The sequence below is a fragment of the Simochromis diagramma genome, unplaced genomic scaffold, assembly GCF_900408965.1.
Source record: "Simochromis diagramma unplaced genomic scaffold, fSimDia1.1 OVJJ01000321.1, whole genome shotgun sequence".
Classification (NCBI taxonomy): domain Eukaryota; kingdom Metazoa; phylum Chordata; class Actinopteri; order Cichliformes; family Cichlidae; genus Simochromis; species Simochromis diagramma.
The window spans coordinates 14,390,014-14,410,919 of record NW_024386772.1 but is presented as its reverse complement, the minus strand read 5'-3'; the positions used below and the strand labels follow the sequence as shown (position 1 = coordinate 14,410,919).

At 42.8% G+C, this 20,906-nt stretch overlaps 1 protein-coding gene across 8 annotated transcripts in view; it reads right to left on the bottom strand.

The window, feature by feature from the left end:
- Positions 1 to 9,058: 9,058 nt before the first annotated feature.
- cep112 (centrosomal protein 112) overlaps positions 9,059 to 20,906 on the bottom strand; it is a 122,911-nt gene continuing 111,063 nt past the window's right edge. For all 8 annotated transcript variants that reach the window (XM_040051023.1, XM_040051053.1, XM_040051061.1 and 5 more), the window contains 3 exons: positions 13,682 to 13,783; positions 10,928 to 10,992; positions 9,059 to 10,138 (listed from right to left, as the gene is read on the bottom strand). In XM_040051023.1, the coding sequence (XP_039906957.1) occupies positions 10,135 to 10,138; positions 10,928 to 10,992; positions 13,682 to 13,783 (171 nt within the window). In that variant the 3' untranslated portion in view covers positions 9,059 to 10,134. The remainder of the gene's footprint in view (positions 10,139 to 10,927; positions 10,993 to 13,681; positions 13,784 to 20,906) is intronic.

The following is a 20,906-nucleotide window of genomic DNA, read 5'->3' as shown; positions in this document are numbered from 1 at the left end:
ATTGTGTCTATTTCAAACACGCTATCCCGGCAAAAAGTTGAACAGCCATGTAGCCCAGCAGATACTCCTACAGTTTCTCAGGGAGGACATATGGAAAATTTGTCATGTAAACTCAACCAGCTTTATGAGGAAGCTGTAACACTTGAAAAGCAATGAATAAACACTGGAATTGGGTCAAAAGAATAAACTGCCACCAAAATCTGTGTGTTTGATGAAGGAGAAAACCCTGTCCCATGAAAGACATTAATAATAATAATAATAATGAGTCAGACTTGGGGCGAGAGAAATGTTAGCACAAGCACAATTTCTTATCTCACAAAAATCTACATAGCAGAGGTCTCTGTGCAGGTTATACAGGTCATCTGGGTAATATACCAACACCACCTCTGACAGAGTGAGTCTTTGTTAACTTTGGACAGCCAGGGCTGACCTCTGACAGTAAACACATCAGGGTGGAAGACATCACCAGGGTGATGGTAGGGACCCCCTGCCGGCACCAGGGGCCAGTTGGACCCTCGTGTCCTGCCTCTTCAACCCCCTCCGTGGTTCAACTGGTCGGATTTTCCCTGCTGCCCCTCAGGAGCTGACCTCAGGTCTGTGACCAGCCAGAGACCGGGGCTGCCCAGGGGTTTCTGTCTCCTATAAAAAGATCTTTGAAAAGAGAGGCTTCAAGGGGAGAGGTTATGGGATGTAACTGTCTCTCTTTATGGGCAGATATTATTACAGGGACAGGTCAAATTCAGACCTGCTACAAAGAGCTCTATAAATAGAGACGGTTGGATTGGGAGGGAGGGGGAGTCACATAAATCAGGTGTAAGCCCATTACTTCTTTAATGTTGACTGCTTTTTTCTCTCTATGCACAACATGGATCTCAATACTTCACCTTAAGTCATATTTGATGGGAAACATTCTGACAAATGAAAGACTGAGAGCATTTTTCTCCCATATCGGCTTCTCTTCATTGGCTCCCTGTTAAATCCAGAATCAACTTTAAATTTACTTTATCTTTCTCCTCACACACAAAGTCCTGAATAATCAGGCCTCATCTTATCTTGAAGACTTCATAGTACCATATCACACCAGTAGAGCACTTTATTCTCAGAGTGCTGGTTTACTTTCTGGGATATTTAAAAGTAGAATGGGAGGCAGCACCTTCAGCTTTCAGGCCCCTGTTCTGTGGAATCAGCTCCCAGTTTGGATTGGGAGACACTCTGTCTACTTTTAAGATTAGGCTTAAAAAATGAGCTTTTTGATAAAGCATATAATTAGGACTGGATCGGGTGACCCTGAATCCTCCCTTAATTATGCTGAATAAGCGTAGCCTGCTGGAGGCTTCCCATGTGGCACTGAGAGTTTCTTCTTCACTCACTATGTGTTTATACACCTCTCTGCATTTAATATTAATTATTAATCTCTGGCTCTTTTACAGAATCTTTTATCTTATCGTCCCCCCCCCTTACCTCCATCCGGTCACAGCAGATGGGTTACCTCTCCCTCTCCTCTTCCTGTTAAAAGGGAGTTTTTCCTTCCCACTGTCGCCAAGCGGTTGCTCATAGGAGGTCGTCTGATTGTTGGGGTTTTCTCTGTGTTACTGTATTTGCCTTACAATATAAAGCGCCTTGAGCCGACTATTGTTGTGATTTGGTGCCATATAAATAAAACTGAATTTAACTTTAGAGGACAGGAAAGTTTTTCTTTTTTTTTTTATGGATGGGTTATGAGTAGCCTTGGGCTGCCCCAACTGCTGATGGCCACTTCAGCTGTAGCTATAAACACTAAGAGTGTGTGCGTGTGTGCGAGTCCACCGGTGCTGTCCTCTCTGCGCAGAAGCTCTGTGATCACTAACTGCTCTCAATTACAGTATTGTGTGCTGTTCCTTTTCGGCTCGGGGTTAAACTCTTTGCAGACCCCTTTGAAGTACTCATCCCTTTATCTCAAGCCAGAGCCAAGAATTTGGGGGAGGACAATGGAAAATGAAACCAAGAGGGAAGCTTACGGCAATTATCAACCAGGGCCATGAGGTGTAAGTCAGCTCTCACAGACAGAGAGGGAGAGAGAGAACAGATAAAGAGGCTAACCAATGTAGGACAGGGGGTTACTGTTTCAAGTTTGTTTGGTGTGTACACACTCCAGGCGACAAGCGACTGCCGAGAGAGGAAATGGAGGCCACCTCTTCAAAGCAGGTGACAAGTGGGGGGGCAATGGTCTCTAAAGGAAGCAAGAAGCTGATGAGAGAGGTGCAGCAGTGTTGATGGTGGTGCAAGGTGTCCACACACAACTTAAGGAAGGACCAAGATGAGTAAAGGTGGAGAACGATGGAGAAGAACGGTGGGAGAAGTGCTGTTGTCAGCAGAATCAAATAGCATGCAGCGAGCTGGGGAAGATACAATTAAAGTGTGGAGTTAAGACAGGCTTTGAAGTTGGACATGGTGCATAATACCCTTAAAAGTTAAGGAAGGGCAACAATTCACCAGTTTGTTATGGGGCTGTTTTGAAAGAGGAAGAGGAGGAAGGGAGGGGAAAAAGAGTGAGAGTTGTGGAGGGGGTTTGTTTTTGAAAGGGTTCAGTTTGAGGGGAGTAAAGTTGGATTTCAAGCACCAATTGGCCCCAGAAGGATGTATTATTTTTATTTTTTTTATTTGCAAAACAGAGAATGTAAAGTGCAAGTGGGAGTCTGCGCCTACGTGTGAATTATGATGATGGGGAGGAGTGTGTGAAAAGAACAGAAGTAGGGAAAGATAAACGTATCCCAGAGAGCAGAAAAGGGGAAGTGAGACAGGTGAAAGAGAAAAGGCTATGAAATAGGCAGGGAACTGGAAGGTAGGGAAGACAGAGAAGAAATAAAAGAGGCAAAGGGGGGGAGTGTGTTGGAGGTTATTTATTGGTTTTTTCCCCTCGTTTTAATCCCATTTTGCGCTTGACTTTTAAGTCTAACAATGTATAGAAACAATGTCGGATGCACCGTCTAATCCCGTTTGGGCCATGAAGCTCACTCCACACTGACAGTAATGACTTTCATTTCCTCTGCTGCTTGCACTGAAGCACCATGCAGACACTTCACAAGCTGGACGCCCCAGTTCTACCATGCTTGACAGGACAGTGATCCGTCTCTGAATCAGTCTTAACCTAACCCCCCCACTCATCCCTAATTTATCACTTTAACCCCGTCTTCCTCCTTCCTGACTTGGAGATGTAGGGTTCCCCCCTCCTCTGACCTGTGAAGGTGATTAACTTGCTCGTCCATTCATCAGATGCCAGATTTTATCTTCATCCCCACTTCCTGTTCCTCCATTAAAAGGGTGTGACATATCAACAGAGTGAGTGCCATGGCAACGGGGGCATGCTATGATGAGGGCTAAAACGCTCAACGAGTGTCTGTTTTTAACTCCCGGAAAAGTCTGATGTTGTTCATCTGTCAGATGTTAGTCCAAATCCAGAGAAGAAATACCAAGCTATCACATTGTCTGTGCAGGCAAATACACATGACAATCAGATCAAGGCTGGGATACTTAGACATCCCCTTTTAGGACTGCAGCTACTAACAAGCACATCGAAACTATTTAATAATAAAACTCTTCTGAAACCACTTTTTAAATGACAAAACTAAAAGAAGCCCAATTTCTGCTTTGAAAACCAATTGACATAAAATTTTATATCAACAGTTCTGGGTCTCCTTTTAGTTTCATAAGTTGACAATAACATTATGACATAATTCAAAAAGATGGCTGTCTGGATTCCAACGTACGGCTCTTTTGTCTTTTGCCTTCATAACTGCGTTAATTCATCATGATTCAACAAGTCGGCGGACACATTCCTCTGAGGTTTTGCTCCATATTGACATGACAGCATCACACAGTTGCTGCAGATTTGTCGGCTGCACACAACGGGAATCTTCTGTTCCACCACATCCCAAAGATGCTCTATTGGTTTGGGATGTGCACTCACTGTGGTCATAAAGAGATGGACATGGACAGCAACAATACTCATGTAGGTTTGGTGTTTAAACAATACTCAGTTGGCACTAAGGGGCCCAGAGTGTGCCAAAGAAATCTCCCCCACACCATTAAACCACCAGCAGCAGCCTGGACAGTCGATACAAGGAAGCATGGATCCTAAACTGTAGCCTTAGTTTCTTGTTCTTAGCTAATAGGAGAGGCAGCTCTTCTGCTGCTGTAGCCCATTTGCTCCAAGGTCTGCCATGTTGTCCATCCAGAGATGCTTTTCTGCATACCTCAATTGTAATGACTGGTTATTTGAGTTACTGTTGCCTTTCTGTCAGCTTGGCCATTCTCCTCTGGCATCAACAAGGCATTGTCACTCAGAGGACTGCTGCTTACTGGAGATCTTCTTTATTTTTGGTATCTGTAAACCCTAGAGATGGTTGTGTGGGAAAATCCCAGTACATTGTGAGTTTTTGAAATATTCAGACCACCATTCAACATTCAAAGTCTCTTAAATCACCTTTCTTCCCCATTCTGATGCTCGGTTTGAACTTCAACAGGTCATCTCCACCATGTTTACATGCCTACATGCACTGAATAGCTGCCAAGTGATGGACTGATTAGATATTTGCATTAACTGAAAAAGTAAAACAGATGGAAAAAGACTAAATGTGGGCGGGTGCATGTGCTTCTTTATAAGCTTTATTGCTTAGCATTAATGCGCCATGTGCACCTTATTTAAACATGAATGGTGCGATGGTGTCAGCAGCGTCAGAGTACACAAAGTGCTTGTGAGGATGAGGAAGGTGTAGATTCAATATAAGGTGATGGAAGAGCTTTTATAGACCAACTAGACGAGCTAACAGCCCTGCCATGCCAGTCATCCCCCCAGGACAGTGGGAGTACCGTGACAGCACAGAGAAAATCCAAGGTAAATTATCCAAAAGCCTGCAAAGGTTTGAATGGCTAAAAAACAAAACAAAAACAGATGCATTTTCAGGTGATTAGTGCCAGTTTTGCAATTGTCTACTGACCCATTATCACTTTAGGCAGAGAGGCTGAGCAAGATAAAAAGAAGGAGCGAGATATACCGCATACCCAGACAGAGACATAGGGCAAGTGGTACAGACAAAACCTCCCACACTGTCTTGAATGCATGGACGTCTGTCCCTCTGCTCAACCCACACGATCAGCCCAGACGGCAGATCCGTGTCACAATCACACAAACACAACCTGCTGTGCCTTCTTCACTCCAGCCTGTAACCCACTTCTTCCTGAGATCACACAGCGGCATATCCTTTTCATAGCTCCTGTTGCGTTTGAGTGACAAGGGCCCAGGAAAAAAGGAGGGGAGGTGGAGTAGGTGGGGGAAGGGGGGGGGGGGGGCGGGATCACTGCCATAAATACAGAATCAACAAAGGTAAAAAACAAGATGGAAGACAGAATAAACAGCGTAAGTGAAACGTGTTGAAGGCGTTGTGTGTGTGTGTGTGTGTGAGAGAGAGACAGAAGTGCCGGCGATAAACAGGTTTATTTATGCAAGCAGTGTACAGCAGCCAAACACCGGCCTCCTAGGGTCTGACTCACAATGAAGCTCTATAAAAAGACCCAGCTGCACGTATGATCACACACACACACACACGCAGCAACTTTGTCAATCAAACACTGATGTACAGTCATTCCCGGCGGCCTGTCACAAGGGCTGAGACTAAGGTATATACACGCACACGGCAGCCTGTTCGGTTTGCCAGCTACTGAATGTCCTCAAATAACCTCTCTGATATCCTAAAGGCGTAAAACACATACAGAAAAGAACAGTTTAAGGTTCATCTGCACAGAGAAACAGCATCATTTCAGATTCAGTGACATGCAGCACTTTTGATCTCGGCTGCGGCGGCATTTAAAATTCCCACGCGCTCGAGAAAACCCTCATTAGGACAGCGAAACACCAAAACCTCCAGCTGAAGCGAGCCCCGTTAAAAATCAGCCGGAATCTCAGCTGAACGAGCGTCACACATCAGCCGTGAGTAGCGGCGGAGGCAGCAGCAGCAGCAAGGAAGAACACGGTGGATGAGTGGAAACCTCTGGAGCTGCCTAACTGCCCTTCACTGTTGTCACATAACAGTCCGCTTGTCTGATGTGGAGATAGCCGAGAGGAAGCGAGGGCTTTGATCCTTAATGGGGCCATGTCGGCTCTGTGGAAATGACATTCATGGCTTGTATTTACACAAGCACAATTATGGAGGTAATTTGGTTGGTGGACAATCAATTAGAGTGAAACTATGTCCGAGTAATAACACAGATTAAAGGAAAGGTTATGGCTGGAGCCTATTTGGGTGTAAATGAGGAAAACGGGCTTCTGCTAAATAAGCCCAAGAACACATTAACCTTTAGATCTACAGCCAACCTTAATAGCTCCGTATGCTTCAAACAAAGTGCCCGTCTCATTGTCTAACCGCGTCTGCAGCCCTCTTTCTAATGACAGACTCGGGAGTGGGTGTTTGACATTTTTTATAGATGATCTTTATGCAGAGGTTAAACCAGATGTGGCTTGATCTCCAACTTTTTTTTTTTTTTTTTTAAATTTTGCACCTACTTCTGTCAGTTCTCATGTTTACAGTAAAAAAAAAAATCACCCAGGAGACAATATCCGGGCGTAAAACATCTCTTTTTGATGTAAAGGTAAAAAGAGGACGCAGATATTGTTACCGTTTGAAGCAAATACCCATCAGCAGGCGTAGGTTCAGGAAACAGCAGCTAATAAATACCACGTGTGTCGGCTCGGTTGCGTCAGTTACAGTGATGACGTCAATTTTGGGGTTAATGGGACTCTTGCTGATTCAGATTTTTAGTTCACTGTTACACTTCAATGGATGAGAGCAACACTACAACCATATTGAATTTAATCCCCCCATGCCTCACACAACCTAAGTTTACATTCTTTCCTTCACGTTGCATGGTGCCTCGTGTTAATCCTTACATTTGTCATAATTACGTTGTTTATGTAAGGTTTTCTCTAAAGCTGCCTTAGGCGTGACACGCCGCTTAGTTTCTGTATTTATGTACCAAGGCTCTGTAGCTAGCGTGCAACCTCATAAGGCGCAACTATAAATCAAGCTGAATTTATACAGGCTCACTGTCACTTCAGTAAGTACACCTGTTTAACTGCTCGTTAACGCAAATATCTAATGAACCAATCAGCTTCTCAACACATTTAGGTGTGTTAGACATGCTCAAGTCGACCTGCTGAAGTTCAAAATCAGCATCAGAAAGGGGACAAAAGGTGATTTAAGTCAGCTGGATTGTGGCATGGTTGGTATGAGTATTTGATGGGATTTTTACACACAGCCATCTCTAGAGTTTACAGAGAATGGTCTGAAAGAGAGAAAATATTCAGCGAACAGCAGTTTTCAGGGAGAAAATGCCCTGTTGATGTTGAAACTGAGGTATGCAGAAGAGCATGTTTGAGCGCACAACATGTCGAACCTTGAGGCAGATGGACTGCAAAAGACCACACCAGGTGCCACTCCTGCCATAATATAATGAAACCCAGGCTACAGTTCACCTGGATAAGATTGGAAAAATGTTGCCTCTGATGAGTCGTGATTTCTGCTGCAAAATGCCAATGGTAGGGTTAGTAGGTTTAGAGCAGTGGAGTTGGAGTAAACAACATAAAGCTTGGATCCATCCTGGCTTAATATCAGTGGTTCACACTGCTGGTTGTGGTGGAATGTAGTGGGGGATTTTTTTCTTAGTACCAAATAAGAATCGTTTAAGCCTGCCTGAGCACTCTTGGCGATCATGTCCATCTCTTTATGACCACAGTGTGCCGATCTTCTGATTTCTGCGTCCAGCACGATAACGCACCATGTCACAAAGCTCAAATCATCTGGTTTCTTGAACATGACATTGAGTTCATGTTAGTCAAATGGCCTTTAAAGGCTGGAAATCTCAATCCAATAGAGTCAGCTGCAGCAAGTGAGAGATGCTGTCATGTCATGTTTCCAGAACCTCCAGTCATGAAGAATTAAGGCACTTCTGAAGGTAAGATGTCCTTAATAAAGCAGCAGATGAGTTTATATTTGAGCATTAAGAGTAAAGAGACGTGGGAAAGAAATACAATTCCTGTAGAAAATGGTGCAACAAGGACACGATTATGAGGTCTTTGCCCCCTTCAAAATGGTCCCATACTGAACATATGTAAGTAGGTAATGGTTTATGGGGACTGTACATAAATGTATGAGTAGCTAACGTTGAAGCAATGCAAGAACACAACCAATGTTATTATTATTACTTATTAACAACTATCAAGATTTTTTAAACCAGTGTTGCACTGTCAGCATCTGTAAGACTGGATGATTCTGTGTTAGTTCATCAAATGTCTCCCATCTGACTGTCTCAGAATTACATGAGAATGAATTTGTGTACCGCAGCCAAAGATGGAAAGTTAAAATCTTGCTCTGCTTTTGAAACAATTTATGCACGCTCACGGCCCAGAAAAACATTTTTTTTGGCTAAGACGAGAGGATGTGTGCCGGGTGCTTTTACAACACTCACTGGCCATGAAACACGCCAACTTTTTTAAAGCTAATCTGTGATGGATCGATGAAAGTTTTCTTTTTAAATTTGATCAAAGACACCAGCTGATCTACCTGAAATTTAAAGACTCAGGAGCTCAGTACCACGTCCCAACCTAACTTGAATACTGAGCAGCAGCCATGTTCACATACAGTCCCTGCTATTAAAACTTGTCTCTGTAAGTGGTTGGAAATGATGTACAAAGTACTTTCATTTGGGTTGGGTGCTCCCAGAGACACGAAAACCCTCGGCACTTTTTCTTTTTTTAAAACTATGCAATAATAATAATGCACTTTAACGTGCAAAACCCCAGACACTGTCAATGAGAGGAGAGGCAATGTAATTACAAACACCATGCAAACCACCCTTTCGCATACTTCCTTAGATGTACAGGCATGCGCTGAAGATGCTGTGTTGTAATAGCTATGTTTCCTCTGTGCACTTCGTCCAGAAACAACACGCTCTACAAAGGCTTTGTGCTGAAAGACTAAATTCCTGCTGGTTTGACACTCCTCTCTCCTTTCTGTCTCTTTTTTTTCTATTCTTCTTCTCCTCTGTCTCTGCCTGGGCAGCAGAATCAGCACATCAAATAAATACAGAGCAAAGGGAATCGTGTTTCATTTGGAGACAGCGGGAAAAAGGTCACGGACAACGGCAACACGCGAACTGCGGGCGTCAGAAGAAAAGCCGTTCCAGTGCAAATACGTGCAGACGCCTCTCTTTGAAATCCAATCTGATTTAAGGGATTTAATAACACCTCCAAACTGTCCAAAAATCAATTCGAGCCCATGCATTCCTCACCTACCATACAGAGCACCCAACAGACAATGGCTCATTATGAAGCCACCAAATGTTATTATCATCAAAAAGCCTCTGAGCTGGAGACTTTGGAGACGGGGTGACCATTTTGCGGACTCCATCATCGGCTTGGGTTTGAGCCGCTGGTAAAAACACAAAGTGGTGCGCAGAGGCAGAAACACTGGGGCCGAGGACTGTAGCCTTTGGCCTGAGATTCAAACAGCCAACTTGCGGCGGTCTTTATCTGAAACAACCACAAACCCCCCCAACTACTCTTTACAGTTCAAATGGGGTCTTAAGCAGAAAGGCAATGCTAAACAGTGATGGGGAGATGGGATTTCAAGGTCTGAGACTGTAGTTACACAGCTAATCTTGGTTAACATGCATTTTGTGGTCATTGAAAAACAAAGGCAATGGCACAGCTCCCCCTAAATAAGGGATTAATTATGAGGTATTTGAAGAAGATGAAAAACATGCTCGGAATAAGGAAAAAATAATAGGAGGACAATAGAAAACTGAAGCAAAGTGTTTTATTAAAAGCAGTTGATATATTAAAAAAAAACACATCAATAACATCAAGTTAATAATGATATGAAAAACAACAATACAAAAAGCTAAAAACATGAGAATTTTTTTTTGAACAAGACAAAACTAAAATCTGACAATGAATAAATATTTCAGATGTTAAACCAAACCAAAGTAAAAGATGACGTGGCAGGTGTGTGAAATACTCGTAACAGCCAACAGTGCTCACACCTGATCGGCGACGCCGTCCTTCATGTCCGGGCGGAAGATCAGCCTGACGTTACCGTGCTGTTACCTGTGCAGAGAGACACTCGTCGTAATTTCAACACAAATGCAAACCGGCTCTGATTTACTCACTCCTTACTGACTCACAGTCACTTTTAGGAATGAGGGCAGAGTGCAGGGAAATAACAGTTTTCCTGTGATCTGCCGTGAGTGACAGTCCTGGGAGCATTGCACACACAGACGTGAGCTGCGGCATTGTCTGACAGGGCGCTGTCATCGCTGCACATGTATATAGTTGCAAAAACATAAATGGCTCTTACAGTGTGATGGATGCAGGGAAAGCAATTAAAGCCCTTCAGACTGGAAGCTGTCTTAGTCAAAGACAAAGCTCGTATCTGCACCTTTAAAGCAAGGCAGCAGACTGATTATGATGTGTACTACACACATGCATTTCTGTAGGTTCAAAACCGGGGATGTCAAACGTAAGGCCATGGGGCTAGAATCGGTCCGATTCTCTAATCTGGCCCACTGGACAGCTTCAAAATATGTGACTCAATGCACGGATTTGGACCTTTTAATTGTATTTTCATACATTTTACACCATTTTCTGTTGATTTATGGTCATTCATATTACACCAAGGTAATTGTAAGTAAAGAGAAACAATGAAATGACAAAAAAAATCCTGGTTTTCCACTAACTTGTAGTCTTTTTTTTTTAACGGTCCACAGTAAACACAAAAACTTCATATATTATGATTACAGAATAGTCTGGGAACGAATTACCAGAACCTTTTCTGTCATTTTACTCATTTCTCATAAAGTTTTACTGCTCTGGCCTACTTCAGATCGACATGCTCACCTGCTGCTGCGACAGGCATCCAGGTCTTCCTGTAGCAAAGAGGCTCTCATCTGAAGGAAGTTAACCTGAAACAGAGAACGGCACGGGGTAATCTTCAACTCTTTCCACCATTATGACGAGTTTCGAAAACGAAACAAAGACGTGGTTTGGTGACCATTAGAAGAGTTTTCTATGTTTTTACAAGGGTAACTGCAAAGGCAGAGACCACCTTCACTAACTTCTAATTGCAAATCCAATCATATCCATAATCAGGCCTGAAACATGACCGAAACCACTCAGGTTAGAAAAGAGCATCAAAAGCTACTCCTAGTTGGCTTTCAAGGGGTAAAGAGTTCAAATATATTCAGTATGAAGGAAGCAAGAACTGGTTCATCAGGACACAGGAATTGGAAGTGGAGAAGGGTTTGATTGATTTAGGTCGGTTGTGCTTTTTTAGAAGAAAAGCTCGGTTGTTGACTCCTGGGGTCACGACAGCAGGGGCCGGGGGTCAGGAGATTAGGGCAGCGGGGTTAAGGCACGCTGGGAAGATTACAGGCCCAGGTTAGCCGAGGTTAGGAGGCAGCACCGTTCTTTTGTTTGGCTACAAAGTGCCGGTTTATTTATGAAGTGTGCTTCGCTGAAGTGAAAATAAACTCCATCTACATTTACACGGCATCTAGAGCCTGGCAGAATAATCACAGCTCCAAAAGAATCCGCATTGTTCTGGGACTACCGTACTGGAGCCGAGGGTACATTCCTTTCTGTGGGGGAGACCTCAGTTCAAGTTCTAGCATTTCATTTGGCACTTCGCACTGGGAAAGTATATGCAAAACCATACCCAAATGTGGTTGGATGCCTCCAGAGACACGGAAACTCTCTGCACCTTTTTTTTTTTCCTTTCTCAAACTATGTAATAAAATAATGCACTTTAATGTGCAAAACCCAAGACACTGTCAATGAGAGGAGAGGCCGCTCTGGTCATGAATCGCATTTTATAAACATTTCTGATCGCAGAGCTGCGGTCTGTCCAATGAAACGGGATCTTGGAAAAGCTATTTGAACAAGGCAGGGGTTAATGATGAGAGCGTTTTATAGAGACCTGCACTGCATGCTGTTATTATTATTATTCCAACGAAATTATTTACAATGTAAATGCTGAGACAAAGGACACGGCTCGGAGGAGAAACGTACGAGTGCGGTTATGCAAAGGCTGACTGTTTGATCTGAGGGGAAGACAATGAGAGATTAACATTTGCAGAGAGGATCAGCAGGGTCCGAAGTGAATGCCGAGGCCATGATCGAGTGCTACGCCGAAACTGCACGGAAGAGAGGTCTCACTCAAACAAATAAGTCTACATCTAGTTTCATACAGAGGGCTTTACCTCAGTTTTGATTGATTTATAACAGAAGAAAGTGAAAACACACAAAATCCTGCAATAACAACAAAAGGAAGTAAACACTGCAATAGTTTAGTAGTTAAAATAAAGAGAATGCTCTCCAGATCTCAGGCAATGGCTTATGTCCAACCTGATCTGTGATCACTTCTACCTGAGGATGGTATATTGTTTGTATGTGTCTTTGTTATGTGTGGTTTGTTGTGTATCTGCATACGATCACTTCCATACTGTATAGTTTCATGGGACCTGCCTGGGGGTTAAGGATGTAAATCAGCAGATATGATCAAATCTGGCATGTTTGCAGCTTACATCCATTGTCTGTATATCTACACCCAGCAAACTAAATCCACCCAGCAGTACCATCTGGAAAGTGTCTGAGTGGCAGACAAAAAATCATTTTTCAGGATGAAAATAATCTCAAATACAATGCCAATCCAAAAAACACACAATGAAACATCACTCTCAGTCATGGATTGCCATCCTCAGAGCCCAAACCTCGACATTATTGAAGCAGTGGGGGATCATCTTGACAAAGAATATGAAAGACAGCCAACATATCCAAAGAAGAGCTTTGAATACCCTTGAATAAGCCTGGAGATCTGTTCCTAAAAACTACTAACAGATACAGTCATGTTTTCAGTTTCTTTAATAGAAATAAAGAATATTGTACTCATAAACATATATAGATTAGTGTGTAATTACATCTTCCAACAAACTGATGCACTCTCATAAACTTAAAAATAATCCATAAAAATGCAAAGGAGCAGCTGTTGGCTCACGGGAGCCACCATGGCGCCCCGCCAGCTTGAATACAGTGGCCAACACGAACATCGCCGCTCTGCCTAATGGTGTTTCATGTATGTGGCTAAAGACCGGCCAAGTGAAAATTTTAATTTGTGTCTACCGCTTCAGATATAAAACTATAGAGTTATATATGAAGGATGGTACCCATTTCTCATTACGTTTTTTTTTCCTGCCACAGTGTCAGAGCCACTTCAAAGTTTTTCACTAATGCCAGCTAACAGCAGCTATCCTTAACTACTGACCTCAGTATCGCTCAGTATGAGTGTCATCAGGCTGAAGTGAGCTTCACTGACTCATCGGACACTATCAAACTCATTTCACCAAGTTTTACAACCTCCTCCAGAGTAAACAGACATGGACACATACTGAAAGCTGAGGTAAAGAGCTAAAGACTGTATATCCATTTAATTTTTTGCAGATGTTTTAACAAATCGCTGTACCTACTTCCCAGCTCAAGACTTTATAAGTTATAATGCTGTTAATGGAAGAAAATGAATGGATTCTCAATGAGATGTTCAACAGACTGAACACATCTTTCTTGCTCTGGCTTTGCCTCTATCAGATCAAACCTCACCTGAGCTTTCAGTGAGCTGATTGTGTCCTCCAGCTCCTGCCTGAGCTCCACCGGCATCAGACCTTTGATCTTCTCCTCATACTCCTTATGCACCATGGTTACCTGAGAAGACAGAGGTTGGAAAGATGCATAGTCAGCAAGAAAGTAAGGCACCACATTAATCAAATAATACTTATTAAGTAATATATAGTAATCATGCACTCTCTTGTTGTCTCTGATGCCCCAGAGACGCTCTTAAACGGTGTGCCTCAACTGGATAACAATTGTGGTATTGTTGCTGAATAAGTATTTCTTTCTTTCCACAGACACACTCACATGTATGCATTTTCAGGCCAAACCAACAACTCCCTTAGATGAGGCGCGCGCACACACACACTGTGGGTATCCCCTCTTTATTCATGGCTCAGAGTATTCCCTCGCTCTTCACAGCTCCTTCACATCTCCACAGGGGGTCCGCAGACTGACATTACTCGCTCTGCGCAACACCCCCTACTGGATGATAGTGACTACAGCGAGATCTGACACAAAGCACTTATGGGCTCAAGACAGCTGGGTTTGGGAAAAGGACAGGGCCATGGTGGAGGGCAGGACACATCAAACGCAGCAGCAGCGGCTCAATAGCTAGCTAGCTATCTCCACTGGGGAGGACTGGAGGAAGTCTGTCTGGGGCTAAATTACACTCCACTAAACCAGAGTCTGATTATAGAAGTTGAAAAGGGTTTGGTTAGCGCAACCCCCACTTTTTACCCAGAAACACACATGTATGGACACACACACACGCACGCACGCATGCACACACACAAACGCAGATACACGCTTTAACAGTATTGTAAAAACATTTACAGCATTTTTTGAAGAGTCGCCGAATCAATTAATTCAGAGCTTGATGAATAGTTTAACAGAGCTCGGGGGATTAATTCGACCCGTGAAAAGCAACAGTTGCCCCCCTCCTCCCCAACATATTTCAAGGTGTAACCAGGGGAGAGAGTCTGAGCATTTTAAATGACCATAATGTGTTTTACAGAGCCAAAGTCCACTAGCGTTAAGAATATCCCCACAATCCCCACCTCTCATCAGTCTTTCAAGTGAAGAGAGCGTGAATGAGGTGGTGGGGGCGGTGGGTGGATGGGGAGGGGGGAAAAAAAAAAAAAAGATTGGTTTCCCTAAAATAATCTTCCTGTTGTGGATTTAACTGATTGTTCTGGCTTTGGCTAATTAATCTTCCTGGGCACAATGAAAGGGATTGGGAAGCACTTCAAAGCAACCCTCAGTATAAATGATCCCAACATGAAGCAGCTCACTTTGTCTCGGCACAGTGTGCTGTAGATTAGTCTGCCACAACTTTGCCAATTTTTCAGGCTCCGTCTGCCCTATTCATTTGAAAGTGTTGGACCAATAACGTCAGGCTGAGAATCCATCAGTTTACAAAAATATGTCTTTTTTTTTTTTTTTTTTGTTTGTCCGCGCTGTGTGAGAATGAAGTCAAGGATAATTTGAAAGAGAGGCCTTTAAAAAACAAGGGCTAAAAAACCCAACAAAACAAAACTTGGAAGCTTTAATTTGAATGTTCAGGATTTAAAAAAGAAAAAAATGGGCTCAAGCGAAGAGGAGTGCAGATTTTCAAAATGTCTGTCTCTATCTATAGCAGCTCCTGTAGTCATAACAAAACGGCAAGCCAAGACAAAACACACTTCACTACCTCAGACCGAAGCAATAAACAATGGTTGAATAAACACATCCCTTACCAACCACTCTGAATATAAGTCTTAGATTCTTCAAAAGCCAAGTTCCTCAGTGTTGCATTCTTGATTCATGTATGGTGCCGTCACCGCAGCAACGAGAAATCCGCTTTGCCTAAATTACAAGCTCCTTTGCGGCAATGCTGTCTCCGTTTTCTGTCCCATACATTCGGCAAGGCAGCAATAACGCATTCACGGCGGCTGGATGATGTACATACGGTCGTAAGGGCGACAAACTAGAAAAGTTCATGTATTATATGACACGGTAAGGTCATACAGCTTACATTCGCACCAACGACTTCATGGTTATGGCGCTGAAAGAGTGGCTGTGAGAGAAAATATTACTTGAATTTTCTGCTGCTGTTCCCATCATAAAATAATATGATGGGAACAGCACAGCACATACATATTCCATGAACACACAAACACAAAAATACACCTCAAATCCAGATGAATTATACCTGTTATACAAATTTCCAGCTGCATATTTGTCATTCTTGGATTGTCCTAGAGCAGCTTTGGATGAGTCACAGTTCAAAATAATACGTTTATCTTTCACCGAGCCCTTTGTGCAGCCCCTCAGTTCATCCTCTGAAACAAGATGTTTTATAGCTCAGTCACACAAGAGTAAAAATAGAAAAGCAACCTGCATGTGATTAGGAAAAGTGGCGTTTTCCTGCTGATTGCATTGATCTTTTTTTGGCTGCAAGTAGTTGCGGCGACTAACTGGTCCCCCAGAGGTTGAGAGTGTTGCACAACCAACTTTTTCATTGCAAAGCGATTGGACAGGTTGCCTGGTAGGAGGTAACCGACCTCCAAACAATAGTGATGTGACTCAGACTCACTACAATCACTCTTAGACAGGTTGGTGAAGGCTTTGCAAATAACTGCAATCTAATTTATAAACACAAGCAGATTGCTAACATGCTGCACCGATGAGTGCCCATTGTCTCATGATGCTTTTCTTTGCAATAACAGACTCACCATAGCTGGCTGGCAGCTGGTTGTATTGGATCTTATATAAAAATCAAAGTTTGCCAAGTGCTTATGTTGTGCTGCAGTTAAATTGCGGTCCAGCAGTAACTATGTCACTATCTGTGGAGGAATTGTTGAATTTATGTTTCAGATCCAAGAGATTCTGGATGGACACTAAATTTCTGTAGATGACAAGTTTGTCTTATACAAACAGATTACAAGTAATTGCCAACTTGATCTCATTTGACTGCAAACTGGTAGCAGAGCGACTCCATCTAACGGACTCGATTTTATTGCTGTCTTGATGCACTAAAGTCGCTCTGAAGACAGCAGCTGACTGAGAATAATTGCAGACCTGGTCTCCATCTTCAAAGCTGCCATTTCATAGGCAATAAGATTGCAAGTTAATTGCATAGCTTTAAATCAAATTTCTGATTGGCTGCCCCTCATAAAGAGAACGTTTGAATAGCAGGTGATGGCAGTGGTGGTGGTGGGAGAGGCAGGGCTGCTGTGCGCCTGATGTCTATACTAACATTACAGGGATCCAAGAGTAGAAACTTGTGTACAATTTAGAGCAGCCTGAAGCCTGAGCTTTTGGCTCGCTTGTGCATACCTCATTATTTCAAACTTTGGCCATGTTTAATTTAAGCATCCACCACTGTAAGAGAGTACATAGGAGTACATAGGGAAAAGCATATATATAGGGCTCCTTTAACCTGAGGGTGTATTTCTGCTCTTTCTACAGTGTAGCAGACCACAACATTTGCCTTCCCTGATCTAAAGCTTAGCCACAGTTTACTATGCAACATGTGTGGGTGGAAGCAGGACTCTTTTTTTTTTTTTGTTCATAACAACACATCTAACAGACAACAGTTACAGCATAAAGCAGACAAGAATAGGTATAATATCAATTCAAATTTCTGACTCCACCATGTCTCACAATGGAGTTAAAATTCAAGACAGAAGCATCTAACTCTCCGCAGATGTCTGACTCGTTTCCTAAGAGACGCCTTTTCTTCGACTTTGCATTTTCCTGCCCTATCCGAGGTCCCTCTGCTCGCATCTCTCCTTTTCTTCACGCAAACACATTTTACTTTTCTTTCAACATGATTTTTGCAGCAAAGGCATGTTTATTTTTCTGACAGGTGGAAGGAGACGTGACGGCATCTGAGAAAAAAGGCTCCTCACTTATTAGGACAGATGTTTGATGCCTTTGAACAATACTGCTGATCAAACCTTCCATGAGGTTCTTTGGTCACTGACGGACTGTAGATGCAAGTGAATAGGAAAGAAAAGAGAGGAAGGGAATCACAGAGAGAAAAAAAGTGCGCCACTATTTTCCCTGAGCAATGAAAAGGGACGCTGACTTTCTAAAGAGAAATCTGGTTTCATCTCAGAAGCTCTTTGAGAGATGATTTTGTTTGTTCTTGATGAAGCGTGATTCTCTAGTTTTGAAGACTGTGAGGAGCGGCAGTCGTTTTCCCCTCCCAGTCATCTTAAAATGACAACATTTCATCTATATATAGTCTTTAGATTGTGGTTTTGACTTTCCCTTGCGTTTGGTACCGTCACATGGCATGGTTTTTGACAGCTGCCAGCAGAAAGGAACAAGCCCTCAACACTTTCAACGTTCAAATGAAGTTTGTCACATTGTTGGGGAGGCTTGATGTATGCTAATGAAGTTGGGGTGTATGTGTGTGTGCACAGGCTTGCGTGGGACAGGTTGGGGGGGGTGGAGGTGGAAGAGGGAGGAGGAGTGGGGGTAGCTGCTGGAAAGACATTTTTGATATACACCCTTGTTCCGGAGTGACAAAAACCTTGTCAGGAACAAGGGGGTACATCAAAAATGACGCCACTCACAAAGTTTGCGCCTCCACATCCACTGAGTTGGCACTCAGTGAGTTCACCAAGGAGCGATTTGAATTCAGAAACGCTTTGCTGCGAGAGGGAAAAAAGGAAACCGCTTCACAGAAATGAGGGAGAAAAAATAGAAGGAAAAGAAAAAGGAAAGGCAGAAGGAGATTAGAACTGGCTACAGATCTTAGTGAGGTTGTTAGAACTATGGGATGGATTGGTGGCTGCTGATGTAATGTGCCTCAACAAAAACAGCACACAGGAAAAAGGCTCAGCCTACAGAACTTAAGTTCAGCTCCTCTGCATTTTTATGTCTGCATCAATACTGAAAACAACTAGAGACATGATTTATTTTTTATTACACCGAGCTCCCGTGTTGCACAAGGATACATCTCTAAAACTTGTACAGTTCGCCATGCCCACTGTATCATTATGTATTTATACAAAGAGCTGTAGTCTTCAATATTCTGCTCCTGTCTTCAAGGAGAATTGAACCACACAGCGAGCTGATGATCTGCCATTTTAGAGTGGGGGAGCCTGCGAGGGCCCTGCTAGTGTAAGGCAAGCAACATCTGTGTGAAGTCTGGGCAGAAAAGCTGTTTTAGCATGAGAGGGATCGGATTACAAAGACACATCTTGGCAGATAAACCAGGGCAATATTATTGGTGTGTGGAGACTGGATACCTTTAGGTTTAATGGCAAATAAAAAACAATGCGCAGACTCTGTCCACAGCATCTCTAACACATGTATAATGTACATTAATCCTGATAGTTGCATGCAAACTATGTCGTTTTCTTGACCAAGAGCATTATATGAGGCAGGAGTCAATATATCATGTAGCCAGTCGCTTCCACGAAGGTATAATTGTGACAAGCTGCGCTAAGAAACGATGCTAATACGCACCTACAAACATTTTCGACAAGATACTATAAAGTTGCCGGACGCTGACAATGGAAAAGAAACATTGTTCACATGACTTACAAATGCCAACATGGCCTCATAACCACTTATACTTCCACATAACTAACTGTAACCCACATTCTTGGTCATATTTATCCATAAGTTTGCTTGGTAGTGTACATTTTGTCATTTTGAGGGTCTGGGTCAATGTCTGCATGCCTGCAAGTCCATGGAGAATTTACATTACAATGCACCAACAATGCATGCGCACCAGGCAGTGGACTTCAAAGATGTCGCAGGAGGAATGACTCCTGGGCCATTAGATCTCCAGATGAGTTAGCTCGAGTCCTAAATAGGGAGGTCAAGAAACTAGAAATTTAGTAGTTGGTACCAGTATCAGCAGAATTCAACTGAATTGAGTAAGGTGAGCAATCATGAAATAATGACCTTTTATACTTAAAAATAAATCCTTTTATTAAAACAGCGCGCAGACTGAAATGCTAGGATGGTTGACAAGTAGCTAGCTAATGTTATTACAAGATATGTCAGTTTCATTACATTAGCTGAGCATCTATGTAATTAGAGCTGCAGTAAACAAATGACAACGAACCACAGTCAGCTTATTTTCACGGTTCTCAGCCTGCTTAGCCTCACTTAGGACCAACATTCATATACAGTAACATGTGCAGGTGCAAAACCTGCACCTGCTTTTGTTGGTTAAGGTAAAATATGTCAAGTAAAGAATGGTGTACAGCAACTGATTTTCAGTTAACCATCTGTACGTCTTTCCTTCAGCACAGCACTTTGTTTTCTGTAATACTCTGATTTTTGTTTGTAGAGGATGTCAACAGAAGTTCTTTGGGGAAATAAATCAGCAAAAATTGGCATTTGATCAACGAGTTGCGAGAGTAGCTAATGTGGCAGTTTTCCCAAGTTACTGTCTTCCAGGTGCACTTTTTCCTCTGCTTGTGGGCATCTTTCCTCTTCAGCCTTGGAATACAGGCTGCCTATGCCTTAAAAAAAACAATCAAACAAAAAAAACACTACGGTCTTGAAAGTTATTCTAACTATTGAGGTACATCACGCCACTGTCTGCAGAGACTGAACCGGAAACACACTCTTGTGCCTTGTTGTGATAGAGGGGTCACAACAAGCCGAAACAACACCAAAGTCTGCTTCACATCAGCAGTTGTGACGTGTAATAATTCAGGAGCAGGACATTGCTGAGGTATGAACGGGTACAATATCAGAAAAGTGAGGAAAAAATTACCCTCAGGTTTCGCTAAAAGCAGCAAAACTTTGGTGGATAAGATAAAAGAAACGTACAACTTTTATGAGTGATTATTCAAGCATAAAAAGAGCAGTGGATAGACATGTCTCACAAACCCAGGATGTATAATAATACATTCTTTCGGAATAAGGTATTGGCTAGACACACGTAAAACCTGTTCATGCTATGAGAGACACTTATTAGCTGGGTGCAGGCACTCTGAACATCCACACTGCCAAAGCCTCCTCTTCTCCCTCTGATGAAGTCATACTCTGTGCTGAAACATTAGCTGCTGTACCTTATTAAAAACCTTCAAACCCCATCATTCCAGATCCTATCTCAGCTGCCCTGCAATGTGTACCCTGTAATGGGTTCTTAGCTCTTCTGGCACGTGCACACATTGCTTTATTTCTACGATGGCTCACTTCCTGTTGATCTCTGCGCTGCCAACTTTGCTACAGCAAAACAATCTGTGCTGGATTAGCG